General features: G+C 32.3%; 1 protein-coding gene across 1 annotated transcript; it reads left to right on the top strand.

Moving 5' to 3' along the window:
• Window positions 1-774: 774 nt before the first annotated feature.
• Window positions 775-24,616, top strand: Spz3 (Spaetzle domain-containing protein 3). Its single transcript, XM_072002808.1, has 8 exons — window positions 775-1,166; window positions 6,010-6,471; window positions 6,875-7,372; window positions 8,446-8,677; window positions 19,874-19,998; window positions 20,884-21,174; window positions 21,827-21,952; window positions 22,021-24,616. The coding sequence occupies exons 3-8, from the start codon at window positions 6,888-6,890 to the stop codon at window positions 22,211-22,213; spliced, it is 1,452 nt and encodes a 483-aa protein (XP_071858909.1). The 5' UTR covers window positions 775-1,166; window positions 6,010-6,471; window positions 6,875-6,887; the 3' UTR covers window positions 22,214-24,616.
• The last annotated feature ends 567 nt before the right edge of the window (window positions 24,617-25,183 follow it).

The following is a 25,183-nucleotide window of genomic DNA, read 5'->3' as shown; positions in this document are numbered from 1 at the left end:
ATTGCGAGATTAGATGCCAGTAAAAGAGTCGTTATACGTATATACAATGGGAAAGGAAGCGATGCCTTTAAACAGTTTAAACAGACCGATTACGTTTAACCGTCTCGTCGCGCCGCGTTTACGGCCGTGATTCGAATGCTTTATTTATGCTGCAAGAACAAGAACGCGGATAATACGTAAGAAAATGTTCTTTTCGTGAGAAATTCTCTTCTTCTTTCTTTCTATCCAACTCGATCCTTAACGAATAAATGATGAACGATCTGCAGGCAGAGATAAGAGAAAAGGTAAAGAGTAAAATTTGCTGATTAGAAATATAAAATATAAAAGATAAAGGAAGAAAAATATAGTCGATATAAAACATACGAAATGCTAAAAGTGATTTCATGAGATGCGAAAGATTAGTATCACAGAATAGAAAATAAAAGTAAAGGAGTGAAAATTTGCTTTGCTTTTTAGATTTGATATTTGAATGTACATAGCGTTGATATGCAAAGTATATATGAATACCTATATAGTACATGCGGCTGAACTGCGCGGACTAAAACGAAGGCGATCGTTTTTGAACATCGACGAATTTATAGAAAACGACGAGAAAGAAAACAAACAAATGCTCCATTAAACGATCTTCCTGCGAGAAGGTGAAGCAACGATCGAAATCGAAGGTAGGGAGCAACGAGACAGAAGAGAGGGACATCAAGGAGCGGAAAGTGAGAGAGAACTTACAGGCCGCGCTACTCTTCATGATCGAGGGACACCTCTCTTTATCCCCATTCTGTGTAGAGTTGGTTAAAGTTAAAACGCTTCTCTTTCAGTTGTCGCTCGCCAACGTAGCGTTTCGCGCGGTGTCACGCACGCCTCTCGGCGATTTCGACGAGCTGCTCGTGTTTCGCGCACGAGCAAGCACGTGTTTCGTCCTTTGCGAATGCATTTCCACGGATTTCTTCCTGCCCGATTCCACCGGTTGATCAGTCGCGTTTTATCGTATTACGTACTTCCGTCTTTCGTTTCTCTCTCGTTCACTTTCAGCTTCTGCTTTTCGCCCGAAAATCGCTCGATTACCAAAAGTGAAAGCAACGGATGAGATTTTTGTTTCGATGCGCGTTGGCCGTGTTTCCGTTTTAAGTTTGTCCAGCTCCACGACAATCTAAAACGCATCGCTGAATCCGGTAAGTTGACCGTCAAATTTTTCGTAACAATATATCTCGGTGATGTCGATGTTCCAGTTACGATTAAAACGCTTCTTCGACAGTGCCGAATAAAATAATCGATATGTTGGGAAAACGTAATTTTTAGCGTCGAATTAACCTCACGATGTAACGGTATTCCAGGTGCTCGATGTGAAAACGAGACATACTTGAAGCGATGCTCGATATTTCTGTTTATTTAGAAAAATTTCTTACGCACCTCCATGTCTCTACGGCCACGTATGTCAAGGTACTGCATTTTAACGTTTAGGAGCATACATATGTTTCTGTTCAACTTTAAGTTCAACAGGAAGAAACAAAGAGTTAAAGTTCAACTTTACTCACAGTTCTCACGAATTATAAATTTTATCATACGTATTTTATACATTTATCCTGCGAACCCCTCGTTTCTAATACGAAGCAAGTTAATGAGAAATATTTACAGACATCGTGAACAGGCTCTAATCCACGTTCCGGGCTAACTCGTATACTCTTGAATCATCGAATACTTGAGATTAGCAACAGCCTAAAAGCATTCCTCCTCGAAGAAACTAGCATTTTTGTAATCACATCGGAAACTATCGTTAACAGAGGATGTACCATACCAGTGTCTTTTATTTAATTAATCGCTAACGCAATAAAAGAAAATAGTACCTTGAAGACGATAACGAAACTGATAGGTTGAATTTAACAAGTATATAAGAACGAAAAGGAAAGCAAAGCTATCCGTTTTAACAAACCGGACAGTGGGAGCGCGATTTATTTTTAGGTGAAAGCACAGTTTACATACTCGATTTCGAAGAAAGCGATTCGATGAGCGAAAGTGACGGACGGTCAAACTTGTTCGACTATGGTCGAATTTTGTCGGTTCCCCGGCAAATCAACGAAGTCATTATCGCTTTCGCATCTCACAGGCATCTTCGGAAGACACGTGGTACACGCGCGCGAATCCCATTCTCGTATGAACAATTGCGTGGCCACGCATACGCCGACGCGTTCGCATAATTTTCTTTCATAAAGATATTAGACGACACTGACTGTCATTTAAAGTATACATATATATTTTTAAACGGATATACAAACGTCCGCTACGTCGTGAGTTTATCATCGCATTTTATCCATTTTCACGGCTAGTTAATATTATTTCAAATAAAACACGTGCTTTGAAAATATATTTCAGATTTATCGTTCGTGCGTTTATTGCATCTACTACTTGCCGCGATTACTCTTTTAATTCATCGTTAGTAACATTTGTAAATTATGAACACGCGCTTTAACGTTTTGTCTTTAGCCATTTTTCTTTTCCTTTTTTTTTTCGTAAGAACGTATTATATAACATTAGCGGATACATATATATCTGGTAAATAATGTATTTTTTTAATTGTACGGTAAATATAATTTTTTAATTTTGTGCTAATACGTGTAATATATATGTGTCTTGCATTATAATGTATAATTTGGTTATTTTAATGTTAAGATGTTTTACATAAACGAATGAAATATGACGTCAAAAAATTGTATTACCTTATATAAATGAAATTTATCTTTTTTATATACCGTATATATAAATATACAATATATGAGCATTTATGTATTCGTAAATAATTGATTTTATTATATATAGATATCAAGAAGTGCAATAAACATACGTTTCTTGAATGAACTATAAATATAACATAACTCATAATTTATATTTTATTTACATATATTATTATAGCAAACAAGTTAATATATACATATAATCTTTATCATTATTTATACATTACTAACAAATATTATTAAGACAATAATGTGAAATGAAAGGTGTAACATATGTACGTAAGTACACATTTTTACAAAAAAAAAAAACAAACACAATTTATAAGATAGAACGCGTTAAACAATTCAAATGAAAAAGTGTAAGTAAAGCGAAATCAGATTTATGTAAAACTTATCGCGAGAAAAAACGTTGGCAGGAAATTGTTATTTGCAATGATATCGTTCAATGACATAATTTTAGCGAATGTCTGTTCAACTGGAATATCGAGGGTCTTAGAATCAAGGACACAATCGTAGTTCTCCGAATGTTAAAAACAAATTGTTCGAGATACTTTCATAAGTAAATAGGTGAACGTGTTTTTAAGTTTCCATGAACTTGAATAGAATAGCTTAAAATCCTACGATCTTGCTTACGAAGTATGGTTTTATGTCTCGTATAATAAAATAAAGCGACTGATGCTGCGCATAGGATCAAGTAAATGTGACGTGAAAATAAAGTAAATGTCAAGGAAGTCGATTGAAGTAAATGCACTTGAAGTTCCGCGTATAAATATTATATATATATATCAATTAATTTTTATGACATTATTTCGTGCAACGCGAAAGTAAAGTAAATGTCAAGTAAGTCAATTAAAGTGAATGCACTTGAAGTTCCTGATATAAATATTATACGAATAAATTAATTTTTATGACATTCTTTTATTGCTCGATAATTAATGTTTCCCTTATGAAATTTTCAGTCGAAAATTGACATATTTTCTTTATCGCTAGTAAGTAATGACGTGTAGTAACTCTTTTCTTATTACTTTACGCGTGCACTATGTCAACATTAAAATATACGACATATTTCCTATCCATATTCATATTTTTAACCATATTACACGAAACTCGTTCGATTATCTTGAAATAAATTTTCTCGGCACTGTTTAATATATATACACAATATGTATATCACGCAGAAGTGGACGACCAGAAATTTGCTCGAAACTCCATTTTTGAGAAAATCGAATTAGGAAAAAAGAGACTAAGTACGGATTTAATTCTTAACTAGACACGATCAAATTTCATTTATTCGTAAACGAGATCTTGAAGGAAAAAATGTGATTTATCTTCTATCTATTGATTATTTATACATGCAGTTGGGTATTAACCAAATTTACATATATGTACACATTTAACAAATTCTCAAATTCAATTTTCTCAAAGACGAGGCGTTTCATAAGAAAATCGTATCGCATATTTTCGACTTATTTCGATTTGTTTTCGCGTATACTCACTCTCTTGTCCATTGAATCACAAATCGTGATTAATGGAAGGGAATGGAAGTGACTTGTTACTATGGATAAGTGTATTGGCGTAATTCCAATGTCGTGATATGACACATTATTATCAGATTAGAACATTGAGGTTTTATAAATTGATACTGCTAATTGTACGTCATAAATATCATTTGTCTCATCACGTTACTTCTCGACAAGTATCATCGCTATTATTTATTTTACTTAAAGTCGCATCAGCTACTATGGTCATTAGCGATTATTTTTATTCCAATGATATAGTATTTCTATTTTATATTTTGCTAAAGTTATATTCAATATATAATGTTATTAAGATATATATAGGAACTGACACAGACATTATCCTGGATCAGCATCTATGTATTTATCATGCCATAATTTACATATAATTGATTATAAATTAAAATAATATTCTAATTCTACTCTATATTTGGATTAACGGGATAAAAGATCGCGTGTGTTTGTGTATTCTTTACGAAATTTATAGTTTGGAATTAAACTTGTAATTACTGAAATTCCTCAAATGCTTCGCGCAATGACGTTTATAGCAACGCTATTTCCTTCGAAGAAATAGTCTAAACTATTAAAAGTCTAGATACTTAAAAACACAATGTCGTCCATTGCAAGCCAATTAGAAAGGCACGCGGTTTGTACGCAATATCCATGACTACATTGTTTTTTGAGACTTGTCGTATTATGAGTAACGCTGCGTAACCTATTAATTAGATAGATCTCCACCTCAGGTAATTTGAGTACCTTGAGTTGTTTCTATAACGATATATCCTAATTTAAGATCGTGATACGTCGATAGTTGAAAATTATGATTAGATATATTAAAAATTTGGATATATTAAAATATCTATTATACTATATTATTATATTATATTATATTGTATAATATCTATAAAATATTATATGTAATAAAATATCTATTGAAAACAGTATATATCCTATTTCTACTATATATAATTATTAATTATAATATATTATATTATACGTATATATATTAAATTTCTTCGTCGTATAGCAACAACTAAGGAAACATTAATAATCGCTATTATTAGGTATCATTTTATTTCTATCTTGCATATTTTCTATCAATATATAAATATTCCTCCTTCTTTACTAATTCTTTACAAATTATTAACACACGCAACGAAAGAATGTTATTGATATTAATTATTATCGATTAAAGATGACTTTGTAGTACGTTCAAAATACACATATTTGTATGTAACCGATTTCTTTGAGTTAATTCTAAAAAGTTGTTTGAAAGATATAATTTTTATAGCTTTTTTTATAGCATAATTTTGTCACTGTCGTTAAAGTTGCATGTCTAATGAAGCATCGTGAGCAAGGCAAATAAATAATTCTTTGTACCGTTAACCTGCATATTTCCATAATTGACATTTATGGCATTTTTCATAAAAATCAAATTTATTATGGTACTATATGACATTCTGTTACATTTTTCCATCCAGCTTGATTTCCATGACCATTCCACTTTCTTGCTCTTCGCTAATGATCATCCTGTGTTTCAATCTTTCTTACGCTTGAAACAATTTTTCACCATTATGCTTTATATTTTCCTTAAATAATTTAAAGGTAGAAATCACCGGTGTAAGTTTACCCGTGGTATTTTCAACGAAATGTTACACAATATATTTATTTATTCCCTGCATGTAAAATTGTGGACTTACGCTCGATAATGGTTTACGCTTCGGTGAGCGATACATCCGCGAAATATTGATATTTCTTTGTCATTTCAGGTCGATCTCGTGACAACACAAGCATCACGTGAGAAGAAAAGAGGAAGGAAGAAGCCATTAATCTTCGCCGAATAATCTTAATCGCGTTATCTAGAAAAATTTTAACATTTCAAGTATCGACTATGTTGTCTGATTCTATAAAACGTAGGATAGTGTTAAAAATGCCAGTGAAATTGAAGCGTGTTTAAAGGAATTTTTCGAAGGCGACACTTTTAAAGAAAGATTATAGCTGAATTTCGATGAAATCGATCGCTGAAGTAATTAACGTACAGTTCGTTTGAGATCCTGAACAGTAATCAGGAAAATTTTCGTTTCTGGTTGATCATGAAGTTTATGGTAATGAGACGTGATTTTGTACACGATCAAAATCACGATCATCAAAGCTGAAAGTGTAAAACTGAAAATTCACAATCGAAGGACGTGACTTTGTATTTCCTTCTAAAGTGTCGTCCTGATTCTGCGGTAAGTTAAGATATATTGAATATACATTTGAATAAATAATTTTATTATTTTAACCTTGAAACTTTAATCATATTTTTGTACACCTCTTTCTCGAATTTGATTTCTACAAATATTATATAATTTTATTATCGAAAATTCTACACATTTGTGCATTACTTTTAACGTTTAATAGTATCGTAGTATTATAGAAATATTGCTCACTCTATATAATTGAATACCTATTATAGTGTTCGTACATCAGCTGCTAAAAAGTAACAATAATATACGTATACGACTTTAAATCGTATTTTCAGTTTCGGTAACATGTTACAGAAATAAAAAGAATCCGAGCAAACTGTCGAATTAAATAAAAGCTGGAAGGCTGTTTCAAAACGATTGAGAGAATTTCTTTGTCTGTTTGCAGAATAAAAGTAAAAATGTCACTGGTCAACTTTACCTTGCCGTATCAGTCGGCAACGCCTACTCCATTTTTCTTCGGTGGACAAAACGGAGGACAGTCGACAGTGAACAACCTTCGTTTGAATGCCGTACTTCCGCCTGCGCCCGCTCCAAATTTTAACGACCAAAAACCTTTCCAAAACGAACCGTATATACCGCCCGCTGCTTATCAGCAGCAGCAGCAACAGCAACAACAACAAAGACAACGTCAGTCAACCGTTAACCGACAAAGAAATACAAACACGTTCGTCGAAGATTCGTCTTTTTCATCGACACAGGACAGTCGATATGCGAATTACAATCAAGATTTTCGAAGAACGCAACCACGGCAACAGCAGCAACAAATGAGACCTCCTCCGTCGCTGCCACAACAACAGCAACGAGTTTCGGTAGAGAGGGATCAAGATAATTTTCGAACATCGAGAATGCCGGAACAGGAGAGCTATCCTGATAGACCTAATGGGTAACTTCGCATGATTCAGAATATTTTATTATATACATTTCATCTAATCGATTTAATTGTAATCTCTCGTATTTGGTGATTTTTCGTTTAAATTTGCCGTTATTAAGTTATTATCTACACTCTTCGTTGTCGATGTGAGTGTATGTAGTCAACGATTTCTTAAATTTCGAAACAAAAAGGGGAAAAAGTGGTGTACACGCGGTCGCCGGTTGATGGAATTTTAATTTGACGAAAATGTAGAAATTTCGGTGTACGTTAAGGGAATCGTAATTAAAAGAAAATTAATTAAATCGATTATATTACACGGTGACGCATAATTCCGTTCTTTTGAATTTCATATTTTTCCGTTAATTAATTAGATTGCAATATGTGTAATTAAACTCAATGTGCTATGTAGCGGAGTACACCAATATTTTCGTTTTAAAGCATCGTTTGTTGCCGAATCAGCGAAAGCATTTCGTATAGCAACCTTAATTGCTCTCGTAATTATTTATGTAACGATCAGCTGAATGCTTTCTTGTTGCTTGCCATGCATTCCTAATGAATTTCTGACGAATATCTGACTCGTGTGCTCGCCCGTCACTGTCGTTCCCTCGTCCAGCCAATTATGTCATCGATCCATACATACGATATAGCTTCTTTCATCCTACGTTACTCCAGATATGTATTATTAAATATGGAGCACAATTTTTTGTTAAACTTAATAACAATTATTATAAAAGGACGTCATTTATCGTTCCTTTCTTTCAACTTGGTAAACGCGGAAAGTACGCGTTCCTGCTATCCTTTTAATATTTTTTACCAGCATTAAGCTTGCATTCTTTTGTAATTTTCACGCTTCTTTTCATACCTTTACATTTTCTTGTATTTTATTTCGTATACGATTCAATCATTTTTCTCGCTTACGTAATATTTTTTCTCACACATATAATAAGAATCTCTGAAAGGTTCGTCGAACCCGCTAATGTGTTAAAATTATACTTCAAATTTACTTCTTATATCGTAATTCATAATTATAATCCGATGAAAATGCCAAGTATTTCGTTCTTCAATTTTTGTTTATTTTGTTAAAGGTATACGAGAGTTAACGGTGAAAGTGGACCTGGTACAAAAACTTCGATTCACGCTGTTTTAGACTATGATGACGACTTCGACGATTACTACGACGACAAAGACCCAGAGATACCAAGGGACGCTCACGTCACACCCATTCAAGGTCCAATCTTTTTAAAGAATGGCTCGGTCCCCGTAGTGCCACTGTATTCGTATCCTCAACTGAACAATGGTACATTTGTACAGATACCGGTAAGTTTGAAAACAACATCAATGCATATGATCATTTTGCATGCAACGCTTTAAAAACGTCTCTGGAGAATGAGAGACCTTCATTTAGCAACTCTGTTACCAAGTAGAACAAGTATAAGGACATTCGGTAATTAATCTTTCAAAACATTCGTGTGACCTCTGTTGAATTATTTACAGTATTATATGTTACGATGACATGAATGACGTCTTGCTACTGACACCTGTAAAAGTTTCTTACAAAAAATCTCCGGCGTTACAGACATGACGCTAATGAGGTCGTGTGTAATTTGGCTTTCTCCTCCTTAATTTTCTTTTTGTAAATGCTCCTTAAAATTCCCCGTGAACTTTCCTCAGTTAATGAAACAATGTCATTTTACAGCTTTAGACGGAGCTTTGAAACATGATGAACAATTTCTTTAATTTCGAATGCACCAACTGCATACACGTAAGTTTCGATAAAAGATAAATTAAGGTGTAAGCGAAAATCTGAATCGAAACAGCTGTAAAAATACGAATTATATCGTCGAAATGTAATTCATACATTATGTCATATTATTTAATTGTGTACGAAGTCCATTGTGTTTGAAGTATTCATAGCAAATTATCGAAAAAGTATTTCAAGTTAATATGAACAGAGAATGTGTAGCGACTAAAAGAGAGATAAACGTAGCGTAACTTTAAAATATCTTTCCCTTATAAAAAATTCAGGTCATCTTATATTCTTTTACATAACACTGCATGTTCTTTTGCACTGCAAATTTTTTGATAATGTGCGTTACGCGTATGTGTTTATGTAGCGTAATATATTACAATATAATTTATAGAGTAATTTGTCCAATTTATGAACTATAATACAGTCATTCAGTTCCAAAAGGATTGACACCAAGTTTATATGGTACCAAGTATTATGGATGAAACGAGTTCAATTAAATTCATATCCGAAAGTGCTTTAATAAAGAACTATAAAGAGTCAAAAATTTATTGTGGAGTAAGCTAAATTATACAATACTTTTTGACCGTATGATTCTTTACAATCGTTGACTGATGAACGATTGATTACTTACTGACTAGAAATACATCTCTAAATATGATACTACTAATATTTTTAATTATCTAATTTTTATTTTACAAGTACCTATAAGATTATTAGTAACAAGTACTGGACGAAACGCGCTTGGTTTTTTCAATCATCCATTATTTTGATCTTTTCATCCAGGATAGCTTAAAATATCCTTCCTCAGACCAAATTGAATAGAAAACTAATTCTTCATGTAATTGTTCGAGTATAAAGCATAAAACACGAATCATTATTTTTGTAGAAACCAAAATATGTGACTGAAATATGTATAGATGCGGAGCACAAATAACTTTCGATACCTGAAGCCTGTTAATGATGAAAATGATATTATTTCGTGAATAAATAACAAGGCAGCGTCTTTCGTGTATTGTTTAATTCTCATTTGTATTTTGATTTCCCAAATTTTATAGAACAAAGCGTGTCTGCATTTTTCTTACTACAGTATACAGTTGCTTTCAACTTTTCCAAAAAGCATTTGTCACAAATATGACGATGATGTAGTTAGTTTTCAGTTTTCATTGGTTATTCAAACGTGTTCTTTATCGTTCTTTGATTATTGGTATTTAATTACTCTTTATACGATTAAGAATGTATTTACAATAATTATATCTTTCTATATCGATAAATACGTAACTTTGTGCAAGTTGAAATCGTATAAAATATAATTATATATTACAACGTATAATCATTAAACGTTACGAGACGCCGACTGTTTTAATATCATTTCGTTCATGCGATTATTACGAATGCCGAGTGACAATGGTATGGTGTGACTCATAGGCTGTTGAGCGGAAGAATTCGTTGTGAGTAGAAAGTATACTGAGCTGTTCACGCACGAATTACGAGTATGGAATATATAAGTAGATTTCGTCAAGCTTAGACACAACTTTCAACAAATATGTTAGATAATCCCGATCTCAGAATTAGGTCGCATGTTTGTCTCAACCTTCGTGACTAACGCGCTTTTCATAAATTCCAAATATCTGGCTCGCCAGCAGCTCACCAACTATTACTCGAAACGTTTCAAAAGCAACTTGAACTTTTAATTATACCTAGACGAAACGATTCAAACAATGGATTATCCATAATTAAAACTCAAGATCGTTCTTCACGACGAAAAGATCATCCCATCAGGAAAACGGTGGATTTATTAAATAACGACAAAGCGTTTGCAGTTGATTAATTCAGAAATGTTTACTGTGATCTCTGCTGGCAGTTCTCTGTACAATTTGTTCCTTGAAAACGTCGCAGTCCAAGACTCGTACTTGAAAAACCGTGGCTCGTGTTCGAAGATCGTTTGAAAGGTGATCGAACGCGGCCGTGGCTACAGGAACATTCAAAGTCTATATCACTGGCGTGACATTTTCTTGGAAGCACCCATGACCCCAAATATCTTCCCTAGAATCTCGCAAATGTACGATCGGTCGAGTGCATGTACTTCGCTTACACCTGCCCAGCTGTTTTGCACGTATCTCCTCTTAGTTGTGTGGTCGTACATTTCTGTGAAATTGCGCACCGTGCAAAGAATTCCCTGGTCCGATACCAACTTTAAGGTCAATCGATGTACTGGCATTGAGACAGTAACCCCTTGACCCGACGTTCCATTTCTTGTTAATTTGTTTAAATCGACAAACCAATTTATCGTCACATATTTATTTGCGAAAGACAAACGCTAATTTTCCGTTATCTATTACCATGCCTTTGGTTAAATTTATTTTTCTCGTGAAATTGCTTGAAACTTTTATATACGAAATTAATATGAAATTACTTTAAACTACTACATAAGATCAACACTATTACTAAGATAACACCACTACACTAGACGCAGTAAATGAAATTTGAATTTACAAACTTTCTGATTTCTAAATTTAATGTTACATCCTAAAGCGTCATTAAGTGCTTGTTGTATTATCTAATAGTTTTATCGAGAATTGAACATTTTATTTAAAAATTTCTAATTATGTAAAGATATAGACTATTTCGTCTATATAATTTCGATCTGAAAAGACGAGTTACATTACTCTTTCTTAAGAATAATGTATAGTATAAGAAGAAAACAAATTTTGTTTTCAGATTATTAGGAATTATTAATAAAAATGGTTATTACGTGCGCGAATGAAATTTTCTAAGCAACGATTCTCAAACAAATATCTGTCGTATAGAGATAGAACGGAACAATCTAATCATAAATCTCAGATCTCCATTGTTGGATATTGGGAAAAAATGTCGAGCTGGCAATCCGGTTTTTCCAGTCTATTCGAAATTAAAATCGAGCATGACTCTTATATGACGGAAGATACAAATATTTCTCTATATCCACGTCAACCGCGCTCTGTTAGTAGTTAATAGCTTTTTATCTATAACAAACATTAATCTTCAGCTATTTTCAAACAGTAGTCTCTTTTACTTAAATTAATGAACGTAGTAATTGCAAAATCGATGTTACTTCACCCCTTATTTATCAAATACGATTTATATGACATACGAAATATGGAATTATATGAAATATGATTAAATACAAAGTCACTGTAGTGTACAAAGCCATTCTTTTACTAGTTTCCATAAATCATTACAGCATTTTGACCATTTTTTCCTTCATATTATTCTCTATAATCAGTCTCATTATTTATAACGAAGTATAAGCTAATACAATCGTCCTTTACGTCAAGTTTATGCTTCTCTGTTATGCTGTCCGCTATTACGCTTTGGCCTTGCAGAGGTACTAACATTTAGCCTACATAGTACGTGGAATAATTCTGTAATGCATCCAGTACTTAGAAGATTAAGAGAATATAATGCTCAATTACAAGTTGATCGTTTATTACACTCGAATCTCGTGATATATAATTGATCGTAATAACACGCAATAAATGTCAATACGATGTCTCTTTTCTTCTTCTTTTTTTTTCTTGTTTTTTTGCTTCGCATAAACGTGTTAAAATCGATTCGTGATCATCGATTGTGAAATGTAGCGATATAACGACATAACGATGTAACGACTCGCAGAATCGTATTACAGTTCGGAAGCGTTCTGGTCGATGTCCTCGGTCTGATCACTGAAAGTTAAAAAGAAATATGTTTAACCTTCCACGCTCATTCCACAGTTCCACGTGATTCTTGCGTCGTTTTACGACTTTACGACTTCGTGCGGGCTGTTTTTGTCAGTCGCCGTAATTAAGGTATTCCACTTCATAAAAGTAAATTGACGGATTTAGCTCAGATATGCGATTCATGAGTGAGATATGTAGTTATTGAAGATAAATTTAACACCGAAATTAAGTTCCTTGTTTGCAACTATTACTCACTTAAATATTGTTCAGGTCTACTTTTAATCATTAGTGAATGCTTTTTTACATACGGTTCTGGTAGCTTGTATCTATTTAAATGTTTTCTTCCTTTTTTAGCGAAAGCGGGACTATAATTTAATTGTGCGACTTTATTTACGAATTTGTTACTTATACAAATTTGTTGTGTATGTAGGTACAATATTATAGATAGATATATAAATATATAGAATAGACGTAGTTATTATATTATCCATCAAATAATATGGCAGTAAGATGCGTGTAATTTATTATTATTATTCATTTTATTTAAAGCCGCGTAATTTGTTGTATCTTCTTTGAACGGCTATTCACATTTATAGTAACTTAAAGTTGCCAATAATTTACCAAATCACCAAATCAGCTACTTCAATTGTGCAATTTTGCGTTATCTTTTAGCCTCGTATGTGATTTATATAAAGTAAAATTATCATTGAGATTGTCATATCGAAGTATTCCTGACTTACAAAGTAGCAAGCGAAATTGAAATTAGTGTCCGACAGCATTTCGAAATACAAACAGCTACCGATTTCTGTTAACGACAGAAATCGTTCAATCGACTCAAGACCAATGCGATTAAACTTAGAACGTGTTTCTAGTATTTGCTTCACCACTTGTCCAATATAAATGTCTTCATTCGAATGACGAAATATTATAATTAGTACCGATGAACCTATATTAAGATTAACAACTTGCATTTATTATTTATTCATTTGAAATTGCTCGTTGACGGCACAACATTGCAGTGATATTTGCACATATTGTTTAAAATAAGCTCGTGTGTTTCTGTACAACAATTAGATGTACTTTTATCAACCCTGTCCATTGAGTGTCAGGAGATTATTGCTAACGTTAATAGCTTCATCGATCTTTCCTCTTAACTGTTTGCATGTATCAAGATTTTCGATTCGACATGTCCTCGACTTCGTAGCTCCAAAGAGAAGACTCTGAGGAGGATAAGTCAAATTAATGTGGAGGTTGTGTCACAGTCTATCTCTATCTGACTCTTCCAATCTATCGATCAGCAAGAGTCTCATTGAGCAATAGTGTTATGTCTCTGGTAACACAGTCAGGTGGATCATCGTGTTTGTCCATAAACGATGTTGTATTTCTAATGACGCGCTATCTAAGCATAAGGATAGCTAATGTTGCAGAAGATCTGTTTGAGATACTCCTGTGAGATAGTCCTCAAAGAAATGAGATCCCATGAAACGAATGTCTGCTAATATATATCGTACATTTGCGGAAAATCTGTACGTGAAAATACGTTACTGCGTACGACTGTGGTACTCTTGAGTACATTTGATATGCTCAAGTGTGGGGATTTCTTTTTATTTGTACCATCGTACCAAAAATATTTAAATTTGTCTAAATACATTAGTACTTCGATGTATATCTGCTTATCTCGATAATGAAGTTGAATCGATTCATATTTATCGTATAAAATTTTTTTTTTATAGAGAAAGACTTACCAGACGCGATGGCGAAGTTTCTCCGCGTATTGGTCACCTTATACGTTTTTCAAAAATTCGTAAGCGGTACAATAAACTAATTTATTATATGCATATTTTTTATACGTAGACTAAAAATATGTGAAAGACTATCTACGTATAAATATGTATTTCGATGCTTTAAAGTAAACTTTTAAGCAAACAATGTTTCACACAGATATAATTTAACGCGTTAAATAATAATGACGCATAAAATACGCATATGTGTTGTTTTTTCTTAACAGTAAAATAATCTTTAAATAATAATATTCATTTTGTATATTCCTTATAGTACGACTAATCGGAATTCTTTGTCTTACCTTTTTCCTAAACTTTAAGTGCCTCATAAATTGATCATAGGATCTATGATGCTGTCGAAACCTTACTGCAGCCTTCGGGCTAATGCGAAATACACATATCTATGACAACGACGAATATTTCGCGGCGATATGTTCGCAGCGGTATGTTTATATGTACTATACCCAAGTATTTACGTGACGACCTATGTGTTTGTTCACGCCAACGCAAAGCAAGAAATTTCTACTAACACTGCAAATATGTAGTGTCTTTTTTTCACGTTGGAATTATGTTGCTTTTCCCTTCGCTGCTGTTCCTTTGTTCCTTTTAACTCGCAACAAAATTTGCTATATAATTAATAGAAATTGCTAGAGATCGTCTAGTCAAATGATAGAATTGTTTAAACGCGACGAATGTGTGAAAATGTTTCTGTTTTACAATTTAAAAGATGGTATTTTTCGATGTAGAAAACGAATCGTGAGATTGCGCCGAATAGTAAAATCGATTAACTCAAATGTTGAATTAGCTCAGATCTTGTTTATTTAGTCGTTAGTCGGTTGACAATAGGGTGTTGTCAATATTTATCCACATTACGAGATGTGACTGGCAACTGTCCATTTCAAGCTTTCATTTAACTGCTCTGCTTTCCTAAGCAGGATAGGCAGCTAGTTCAGGCCTCTCAAATATACTTAAAAAAATTACACAAATTACAGTCGTGTTAAAAAGAGAAAGTAAAGTTTATTAACAATATGAAAACGAAAACTTTTTAACAGGTTATTCGTTATTAAGTAGTAACTTATAAACTTTATGAACTATTTTATTGCAATTATAATTATAAAAATGGCATTGTTTTCTAGAACTGAGCAATACAAATCCATTTGCCGTTTCACAAATAATTTTTGTGTAAATAATGAACAGCATTTTTTACTAGACATTCTAATTCATTATTTACGTAAATAATATAAAATTAAATTTAATACAATATTCATCCCTCGTTAATTTCGTACATTCCTACGAAATAACGAATAGTTCAAATACGTGATAAATTTATAATTTTGTTCAACATTGTATGTATAAATATGTGTACATACGAACATGTGAAATATACAAATGATTAAAAGGGTGTAATAGGTATTTTTGCTTATTTTTATTATTATTTAGAGATATTGTTGTTTTGTTAGTGGAATCATGAGATTGGCGTAGAGCAAAGAGTATCGTGATGAACAAATATAAAATATAAATATTTAAATTTTATACTTAATGTTTGCAAAAAACCCAGCTACATGAATAAAACAACGTTATATGAGAGAATTTTCTAAACATTGGTAATGTTTGGAAATTTTTTAAGAAACTGATGGTACATTAAATAAATAAATGTTTTATTATAGTATGCCATAAAATCAACATATCTTAATTAAATTGAGTAAGTCATTCAGTTTTATAACTGTCCTTACGCAACCAACATGTGATCTTCAGATTTCATCATGATTACATGTTCATTAAGATAAATAAATGATTTAAAGCACTTTTGTAATATAATGTTAATAAAAATTGCATTTTTTCATATTATGTTACAAGCTAATAGGAATACAAATTTGCATTATATATTATACATATAATCGCACGTTAAATTAAACCAACCTTTTTATCGTTAACTCGTATAGTTATTGCCAATAAATTTATATTGCAAAATCTTGAAGCAAATTAAATCATTTAGAAGTATACAAAATTCATTTTCTTTCTTTTTTCAACTAATTGTATTTAATATTATTACATTTTAATATTTTGTATTCCCTGCGACACACACACAGAGTATTCATAAATTGCATGTATATTAAACACACATGTAAACAAATAAAATTAATGGAAAAAGTTTCGCTTTGACAATATTTTCATTCTGTTGAATTTATGTTATTTCGTTGCTTGCGTTGCATTCTGAATATAGAAAACAAGATATTCATGTACAAACATAACAATTGGGTTCTTTTGTAAAGTTTTATTAGTAAGAAACATTTATTTGGTAGTAACAAATGTAATAAATAATTATTTTCTTTACGCAGGTTTTCATTTCATACATCGTTTCGTACAAATGGTATTCAAAATACATAGAGACAATTTAAAATCTATTATATGTGAACAAGAAAATATTAAAAGGCGTAGAGATCTAAAAACATTTTTTCACTTTTTTCTTATCAAATCACTTTTACTTTCATTTCCTCCTTTCAGCAATTACAGATCTCTATGTTGCATAATTTTTTTCAGTATAGTAGACTAAATTATTTTAATCCAATAATTAAAACATCCGCATGGATGTTATCATATTTCTTCCTTAGACAGAAAGTCGAGCTTAGCATGTATTTCATTTACTCATATCAAAATCGCATATAATACAAAATGGTAATTTAAAATTAGTAAGTTTTGTGAATATCGCAAGTATAAAATAAATAATATTTATATGAAAGTAATTTATCACAAAAGATTATAGAAATTTAAGAATGTACTATCGTATTATCGCGGTAAGAACAGATCATTAGAATTTACTTGAATTTATACAACTTTTTCTTTTCGATTTCCTAACTCATATTAAAGTACTTTCATATTGACAATTACCATCTACATACCACTTAACTATTAATCTAACGCATTAAAAAATTGCGAGACGAGTACAGTGAAATAATAGAGCTATAAATCAATATATACCATAAGTGTCATTTTATCTGTTTGCTTATCATATGTAACGTAATTTTTTAATTCAATTCGTCTGAGAGATTGCAATTCACTGGCGTAGAAACACGGCGTGATTCATTTCTGGCGGGCAATGCATCACGTTGCTCATACTTTCCTCATACATACGACGTTCCAGACTGACGCGAGTCACTGAATGACGCCTACTGATTCTTCAACGGAGCCGTGAGTGTAGGACGATAATCATTAACGGACCCGATTTCCGGTACAAATCAGCAACTCTATAATTATAATCATTCGTGGCGTTGATCGCGAATGTACGCTCGTTCATGTAAAATTTACAATACTTAAAATAGTTGAATACTTCAAATCGAGGATATATTGATGTTGAAGCAATTCGTAATTTAGAGTTCCAATTATTAGCGAATTATCAGTTTCGTATCATTTTTATATTGCTTTTAAGAAATTCTCTATTACTTTTGAAGGCTTGAAACGACTTTCATCGGATACATTCTTTACTCGTCATGATGCACTTCAAGTACCATTTTCATCATACTAAACAAGTGTTCTCATCCTTTTAAACGGAAGTATAAGTAACTGACTGCTATTCTTTTTTTCTCAGATTTCTTCATAAACAAAGAACAAAATTTTTAAGCCGAAATCTTACAACTACACGTATCTTTCCTTTGAATGTAACACGAAAATAGAAGCTTTCAATGAATTTAAAGCGTAGATATAGTTAGAATATACAGATCTGACAAGTATCGCTGATATATTCCTATTTTCGCAACTTCAGTTTCTATGTAATAACATTGTTCCTTTAATTCTATTCATAATGTAGGATGATACAATTTTTGGTATTGTTTTGGAACACGATGTATATATCGTATATGCACATATCAATGTACATACATGTACGACAGTGTACACATCAATATCTTTTAAAAGTATTCAAATATTGTTACCACATATCGGTCAAAATATCCGGATATTTGTGAATGATATAGTATGTGTGTGTATATCTGTATGTTCAATTAACTTAAATATAGTTTAAAATGTTTTCTCATATATCATGTGTGTACCATAGATAAACTCCAGAATACACCAAAATGCACAGAAGTAAATGAGAATTTTGATTTTGTATAAGTTAAACGTTGTGCAGCGATATAGATATAAAGTTAGATATTATTAAATATTAAATTTCATTTTTACCATATTCAGATACCATACCACATCCACAAGGAATCGCATAGTGTCAGCTTTTATTCGATCAGATCCTGTATCTTCGTCCTGCGATCTTCGTATGCGCATTTCGATTATTTTATTTCAAGTCAACAATTGTCGCACCGAGACATGATTGTTTCCTCGATGAAGACGTCCTTGCAGTTAGTCGTAGGTGTTTCCATGACATTACCGAAGTGTATTTTCCGTATATCTTTACCATCCTTATTCTACAAAGCATCTAGTACGAGGACGCGTAGGCCACATACTATACAATTTACAAAATATGTACATGTCGAACCTCCTATCGTACGGTTATTATGCAGGTGTTAACGAATATTCTCTGATTGAAGACGTCGTTTCACATTTCTTTGGTGCGAACTTTGATTGAATAGAGATAGAAACAACCAAAGGGTGGTTCGTTCGGCTCGTGTCTACAATGCGAACATGTACGACGATCGAAATGGTCAAACACGCCCTCGACTCACACGAGGTGTGGTTGTTTGATGTCGATTACTTTATGCGCATATTTCCATCACTCGTTTATATCCTAACTATTTAGTATTTCTCCTCTCTTGTCTTGAATTTTTGTTTTGAGAACTGCAAGAATTTTATATATTCTATCCCAGTATTTTTTATATTTTATTTGGAGATCTTTCGCGACGAAGTAAATCGCATCGTATCACGTAACGTACGAGTCATTACGTTCATATCGAAATTGCATCTTCTATTATATCGACTAATATTATACTGCTGCAACTTTTTAGAACAATCTTTCTCGAGCCGTATACTTATTTACTGTAATTACTAAGTAAATATACAACACAAATTTAATCGATATTAAATAACCTACGAACTAGCCGTGCCTGTTTAGTTGCACAGGTTTGTTGCTACGAGATGTATTTTATAAATGGAAAAATTAATATACTTTAAGTTATAATAGATGTAAAAGATGAAAACTCGTGAACTGTATACAAGAAATAATTGACCATATTCCCATATTTGTAGCAACGAATAACGAGATTTGCGATGTTTATATAGTTGACAACAAATTATACAATAAAATATTGCGAATTTAAGACACATTATATTTTTGTTATAGATTCTTTGGACCGCACTTTCCGTTGCTCTGGGAGTCGAATTGAGGGGAGATTTGGTACGTGGTGTACCATGCATTAAAAAATATCATCAGCTGTTCTGTCCAACTGCCGGAAACACATATCCAATGTAATACCTGTAACAACAACGTAGTAATATTTTATGTTTACGTTATTATCTTATTATATTACCTCAATGCCACGTATTTAGTATGTAACTAATAGGTATTTGTTATGACATAAACGACATAGTTAGAGTTGGATGTACAATAAAAGAAGATTCATACTCGTTTGCAATATCATATGTCATCACATTTAACATTCAATATTTCGTAGTAACATTTAACGTGATACTGTGAAAATAGTATTTAACGTAATTAGTTCATAATATTACATATAACATTATTAGCAATACAATTAGAAATAGTAGAAGCAAGACATTTTATAGATATCTTCAAATCTTCAAAAACAACTTTGTTTACTAATTATCGATTTTTCTGTAGGAAAATTAAATTTTTTGTAGAATCCACTTCAAAACTGAAAGAAAAAGTTTGGCTGACAATGAGCCGTATTATAATTGAAGCATCGAGAGCAAAAGTGGACTAACTTCGATTCAACAAGCTGATTCGTTGTCTACAATAAATGTGACCACAAAATACCCAGCGCAACAGCCGATTTCGTTATGTTATCTGGATTTGACACAGAAAAATCGAGTTCTTACATGTTTATACGATTAATACAGCTTATTGGAATAAATGAACGCTATAAACACAGATTCAGAAAAAATGTATCTTCATCTATTTCATGTCCATGCTTTCAATGTCTCAATTTAAAGTAATAATATTCATCGATCTAGTTTACAACTAGTTTTCCTACATCCTAAACTTTGTTACGAAGAATTATATCACATTTTCTACACAATACGTTTCGTTTCATGCAACATATTCCTCGCATTAAGAATTTTTAATAGGTGTTCGTAAGATAATGAAATTTAAAACGATAAAATACTTTTTAGAGAACGGATAGAACGTTTTATTGACGAAAATAAGGCGCTAATGAAGAGAATGTACGGTGACTTCGAAATGAGCTCAGGATACGGTTCTCCGACAAGAGAGCCCAGTCATCGGACACGTAGGAGACGAAAAAGTAGAGAAGCTACAAAACATGATATCCCCGATGGTGGACCTAGTTTTCGCGATGAACTGGATCCGGAAATCGAGGCTGATGGTGACTCATATTTTGCTAATATCAGAAAGACCAGAAATCCCCGACAATCTTCTGGAAAGAATCGAAATGACAGTGGCAGGTACTTTCTTTGAGAGCTTGAGTTTATAGGTCTACTAAAAATCGCTAATGACAAGATACCACTATTCCATAGGATAATAATTCGAATTAACTTCTTTCTCCTTCTGTCGATGCAGTTTTTTACTTATAGGAAGTTCCACTTCTTTTCTGGCCAAAATTTATCAGTATATCCTACGTGTATAATCAGGAAATAAATATTATACAAAAATTGGTCGTTTTAAGCTTCGTTATAAAATTATAACAGAACAGGACAAAAGGAAAAGATTTGTAGCTTGCTTCAACAACTGCACCTTTTCGCATGCAGAACTTGGAATATGAAAAAGTTTATCCAAGAATTAACGTTGACTCACTGTCGACTGATAAATTACATTTTTTACCATCTACATTCTTGTATCCATTGGCGGGAATAGAGGATATTTTAAAATTGAGTATCAACAAGGAATGATTATGTTTGCATTTTTCTCATAACTTTTTAATGAAGCTCCAAACAATTTATATTTACGTAACATTTTTCTATTATTTATAGCCACAGGACAAATGAGAAATATTAGCACGAAAACAATACTAATACTATCGTTGTTGATAGAAAAAAAATTACCACGACAAATAAAAACGTAGTAAAGTTAAGTATTAAACAGCCAAATATTTTTCAGAATCGATGCATGCGAATCAAAGGTGGAAATCGTAACTCCTTATTGGGCTAGCAACAGCGCTGGTAAAATTCGTGCCATTGTGAACACACAGCATTTCGAGCAGGCCATTCACCAAGAAGTTTGCTCGTAAGTGTGTTTTCATATGCGACTTTACGTGAAATCGGAACTTTTCTTCAAAAGCTTTCCTCTTGCAGGAAAACTCAGACAAACCGCTGTACTGGTGATTGCGGTTGCGAACAAAAGTACAAGTGGCACCGACTACTTGCGTACGACCCTGACAACGATTGCAAAGGTATCTTCATGGACTGGTTCCTCTTCCCTTCCTGCTGCGTCTGTAGATGCGACCCGGTTCCGAACAAATTTTCCTCGTCGAACAGTCGAAATTAACATGACTTTTTACGAGCAAAAGTCTCTTACAGCGTCACGATCGAACTCGTGATTCAACTGCGATTACGAAGAAAGCTAGAGCACTGTACGCAGATTGATATTGTCTTCGAAATGAAATTGAATTGCGGCAAGAGAAACTATCATCCTTTTGCTTTAAGCAGGTTTCAACAACGCCATCGTTTTGATAGGATTAAACTCCGCCACATTTATTCAATTAAGCATAAGAAACATGTTTAATTGACGATTATTACATTTCGTCGCTAAGAAAATCCGCCTTATTTATGAATATAGTACTAGAAATTATTAGAGGAATTTCTACAACTCCCTTCCTACTGAGGAGCCTTTCTCCCTTTCTTTGTCGGATTATTAGGATTAAGCTATATAAAGGATTAAATAAACAGATATAATAGATTATGAATTAGAATAGATATTATTATTAGTTTTCTTGCAATACTTTTTGGTAATGCGAATTAGGGAAAATTTGTTATATTATTAGTTGTCTATTGTTATCTATCTTCATTTATTGTAGAATAATACTTATCAGTGGTAAACTACGGATGTTTATGCATTTATGGGAAGTTTCAAGATGCAAAAATGTACAGAACGCACATAATACACAAAAACATATTGTACGTACAATGTACCGAAAATGATGTGCTGCTCGTCATAAATATCTTCAAGTTCCATGTTTTCAGTAGTGTTTATAGAGATACGTATTTGCATAAACATTCACAGTCTAGTGATATCGTATTGAATACAATTTTTGTTACTAATTTAACGATCTATCAAACATCTATCAGCAGTGTAAGATCAAGGCAACTAATTAATAGGGAAAGGATAGCAAAAAGTAATATGAGAAGAAACAGATGCAGATTAACACATATATTATGTACTATATTAGCTGTAAATTATAAACAAATCAGAAATAATTATGACAAAAGGGCGTCCTTTGGTCATCTGAATTATCTGAATAATATCACAGTCCGGTTTAGCGATACATGTAACTAATGTAAGTATAGTATGTCCAATTTAAACATATACACACCATTAAAAGAGCGAAAAAAATGTTTTACGTAAAAGTTGTTTGGAGTATGTGAATTTTTGAAATTCTTATTTCCGATGATTTGAATATTAACGCGACTTGTTATGTATTATAATATTGATTTCACTTTATTACGTATTTCAAAACGAATTCAATAATGTGTAACAAATATTTTCTCAATAGTTAGAGAAATGAAAGTGTATCTATCTAAAGTAGACATACTATACGTATAATAAACACGCCATAGCTTTATAATTAGCAGCTGTGTATTTACGCGACTCTTGTTTATTTCAATTTTCGAATGACAATTACAATAATGTTTTGCAACTATGTTTTTATATATTATATCGTGTTATGAACATTATCGACGTAATAATGTTCGAACTACTATTGTGATAATAGACAACAGCGTTCAAAAGGACAATAATATTTAAAACAGTAAAGAAACTATAATATTATTGTCGTAAACCTTTTAAACATAACGAAATAAAATAATCGCGATAAGAAAGATCTAAATTTCAGTCAGTTTGTTTAATGGCAACGTGACAATACTAATACAGTTCATATATTGATGATCAAAATCTTTCAGCTCTATATTTTTATAAATATATAATACGCATTTGTTGCTTTCTCCTGTTAATTACAGTCTAGTTCATCAGAGAGAATTTTCCTGTGATCGGCAATTTCGCTATGACCTTCCCTTACAACTAAGATACCCGACGCCCTCCTATCAATTTAAAGCAGCATTTAAATTTTGGTGTATCAAGGTGCTGCGTATTTCGAATGTAAAAAACAGAAGAAACTCGTTCCATGGTACCTTCGGTATGCTTTTTTATACGATAGACAAGATAATTACATTCGATTGAAAAGAGGCTTTTCTGCTGCGCAACCTTCGCATTTTGTCCTCCATCGTTCACGTCGACATTTTTTTCCCTCCTTTAGTTTAATTGTAAGTAAATAAGTAGATATGCGCGGTCATTTAGTTGGAATGCGTATCCTGTTGTCACAATCTCTTTCTGACAATCTAGAAAATATAATTCTCAGTAATCGACGTTGTTATTTCTTTTTCGTCGGAGCAGTTAGATCATTATATTCATTACCCGTGTTTCATTGTTTCTTCTAGGATATGTATCTTCAAAGTCAAATACCGTGTAACGAATCTATATAAGTACTAGCATAGTATATAAATGTAATTGCATAGAAACGTTAGGATACGAATTAGAAAAATATTTATTAAGTTATGTACGCGAACCGCAAACAATGAATTCCAAACATACATATGTAACACATTATATTCCTATATTCGGTAAAATAGAATTTTGTACATACGCGAAATAGATTCTAATTATTATTCCCTGGAATTTTGTGCAGCGAATTATTGCAATTATTGCGTGGAACGTCTAAAATATATGATCTAACCGAGTTTCTTAGTCTTATGTAATGGCTAACATAAGAAAATAATAATCTGGATCATTTAAGATATGTAGGTAGAAAAGGATAGAAGAATGACAATTTCCATGATCAAATAAAAGAATCGAAAACAAGAATTAATTCTAATACTTCTTAATTATTATAGATATAGAAATATAGCTTTTTATACAAATATATTCATTCTCAGTGTTATTTTATTGAAAATTACTAAACGTTGACTGTTAGAAAATTCGACATTCAAAAAGTAGTAACTAGACTGCAGGTGTTTATACGTTTATGAAAAATTTCAATCTATATGTGCGAAAAGATAGATAACATGCAAATTATAGAAAATATTTAAAATGCAATACGAGTTATGATATATACGATGAAATAAATCTCCATGTCTAGATTTCATTTCTTTAGTTACGTTAATAAAAATATTTGAATTTATATAAACATTTGTAATTTAGTGATGATATCCCGACATAGGCTGTCAGTTTTTCATTTTACGAAAG

This window comes from Bombus fervidus, chromosome 4, assembly GCF_041682495.2.
Source record: "Bombus fervidus isolate BK054 chromosome 4, iyBomFerv1, whole genome shotgun sequence".
NCBI classification, from domain to species: domain Eukaryota; kingdom Metazoa; phylum Arthropoda; class Insecta; order Hymenoptera; family Apidae; genus Bombus; species Bombus fervidus.
This window is presented reverse-complemented; position numbering and strand designations above follow the sequence as displayed.

Bases quoted from the DNA above. Each gene is read 5' to 3' on its own strand.
- Spz3 (XM_072002808.1), top strand. From the start codon at position 6,888: ATGTCACTGGTCAACTTTACCTTGCCGTATCAGTCGGCAACGCCTACT. The intron at 7,373-8,445 runs GTAACTTCGCAT...ATTTTGTTAAAG, and splicing joins TATCCTGATAGACCTAATGG to GTATACGAGAGTTAACGGTG. The intron at 21,953-22,020 runs GTAAGTGTGTTT...TTCCTCTTGCAG, and splicing joins ATTCACCAAGAAGTTTGCTC to GAAAACTCAGACAAACCGCT.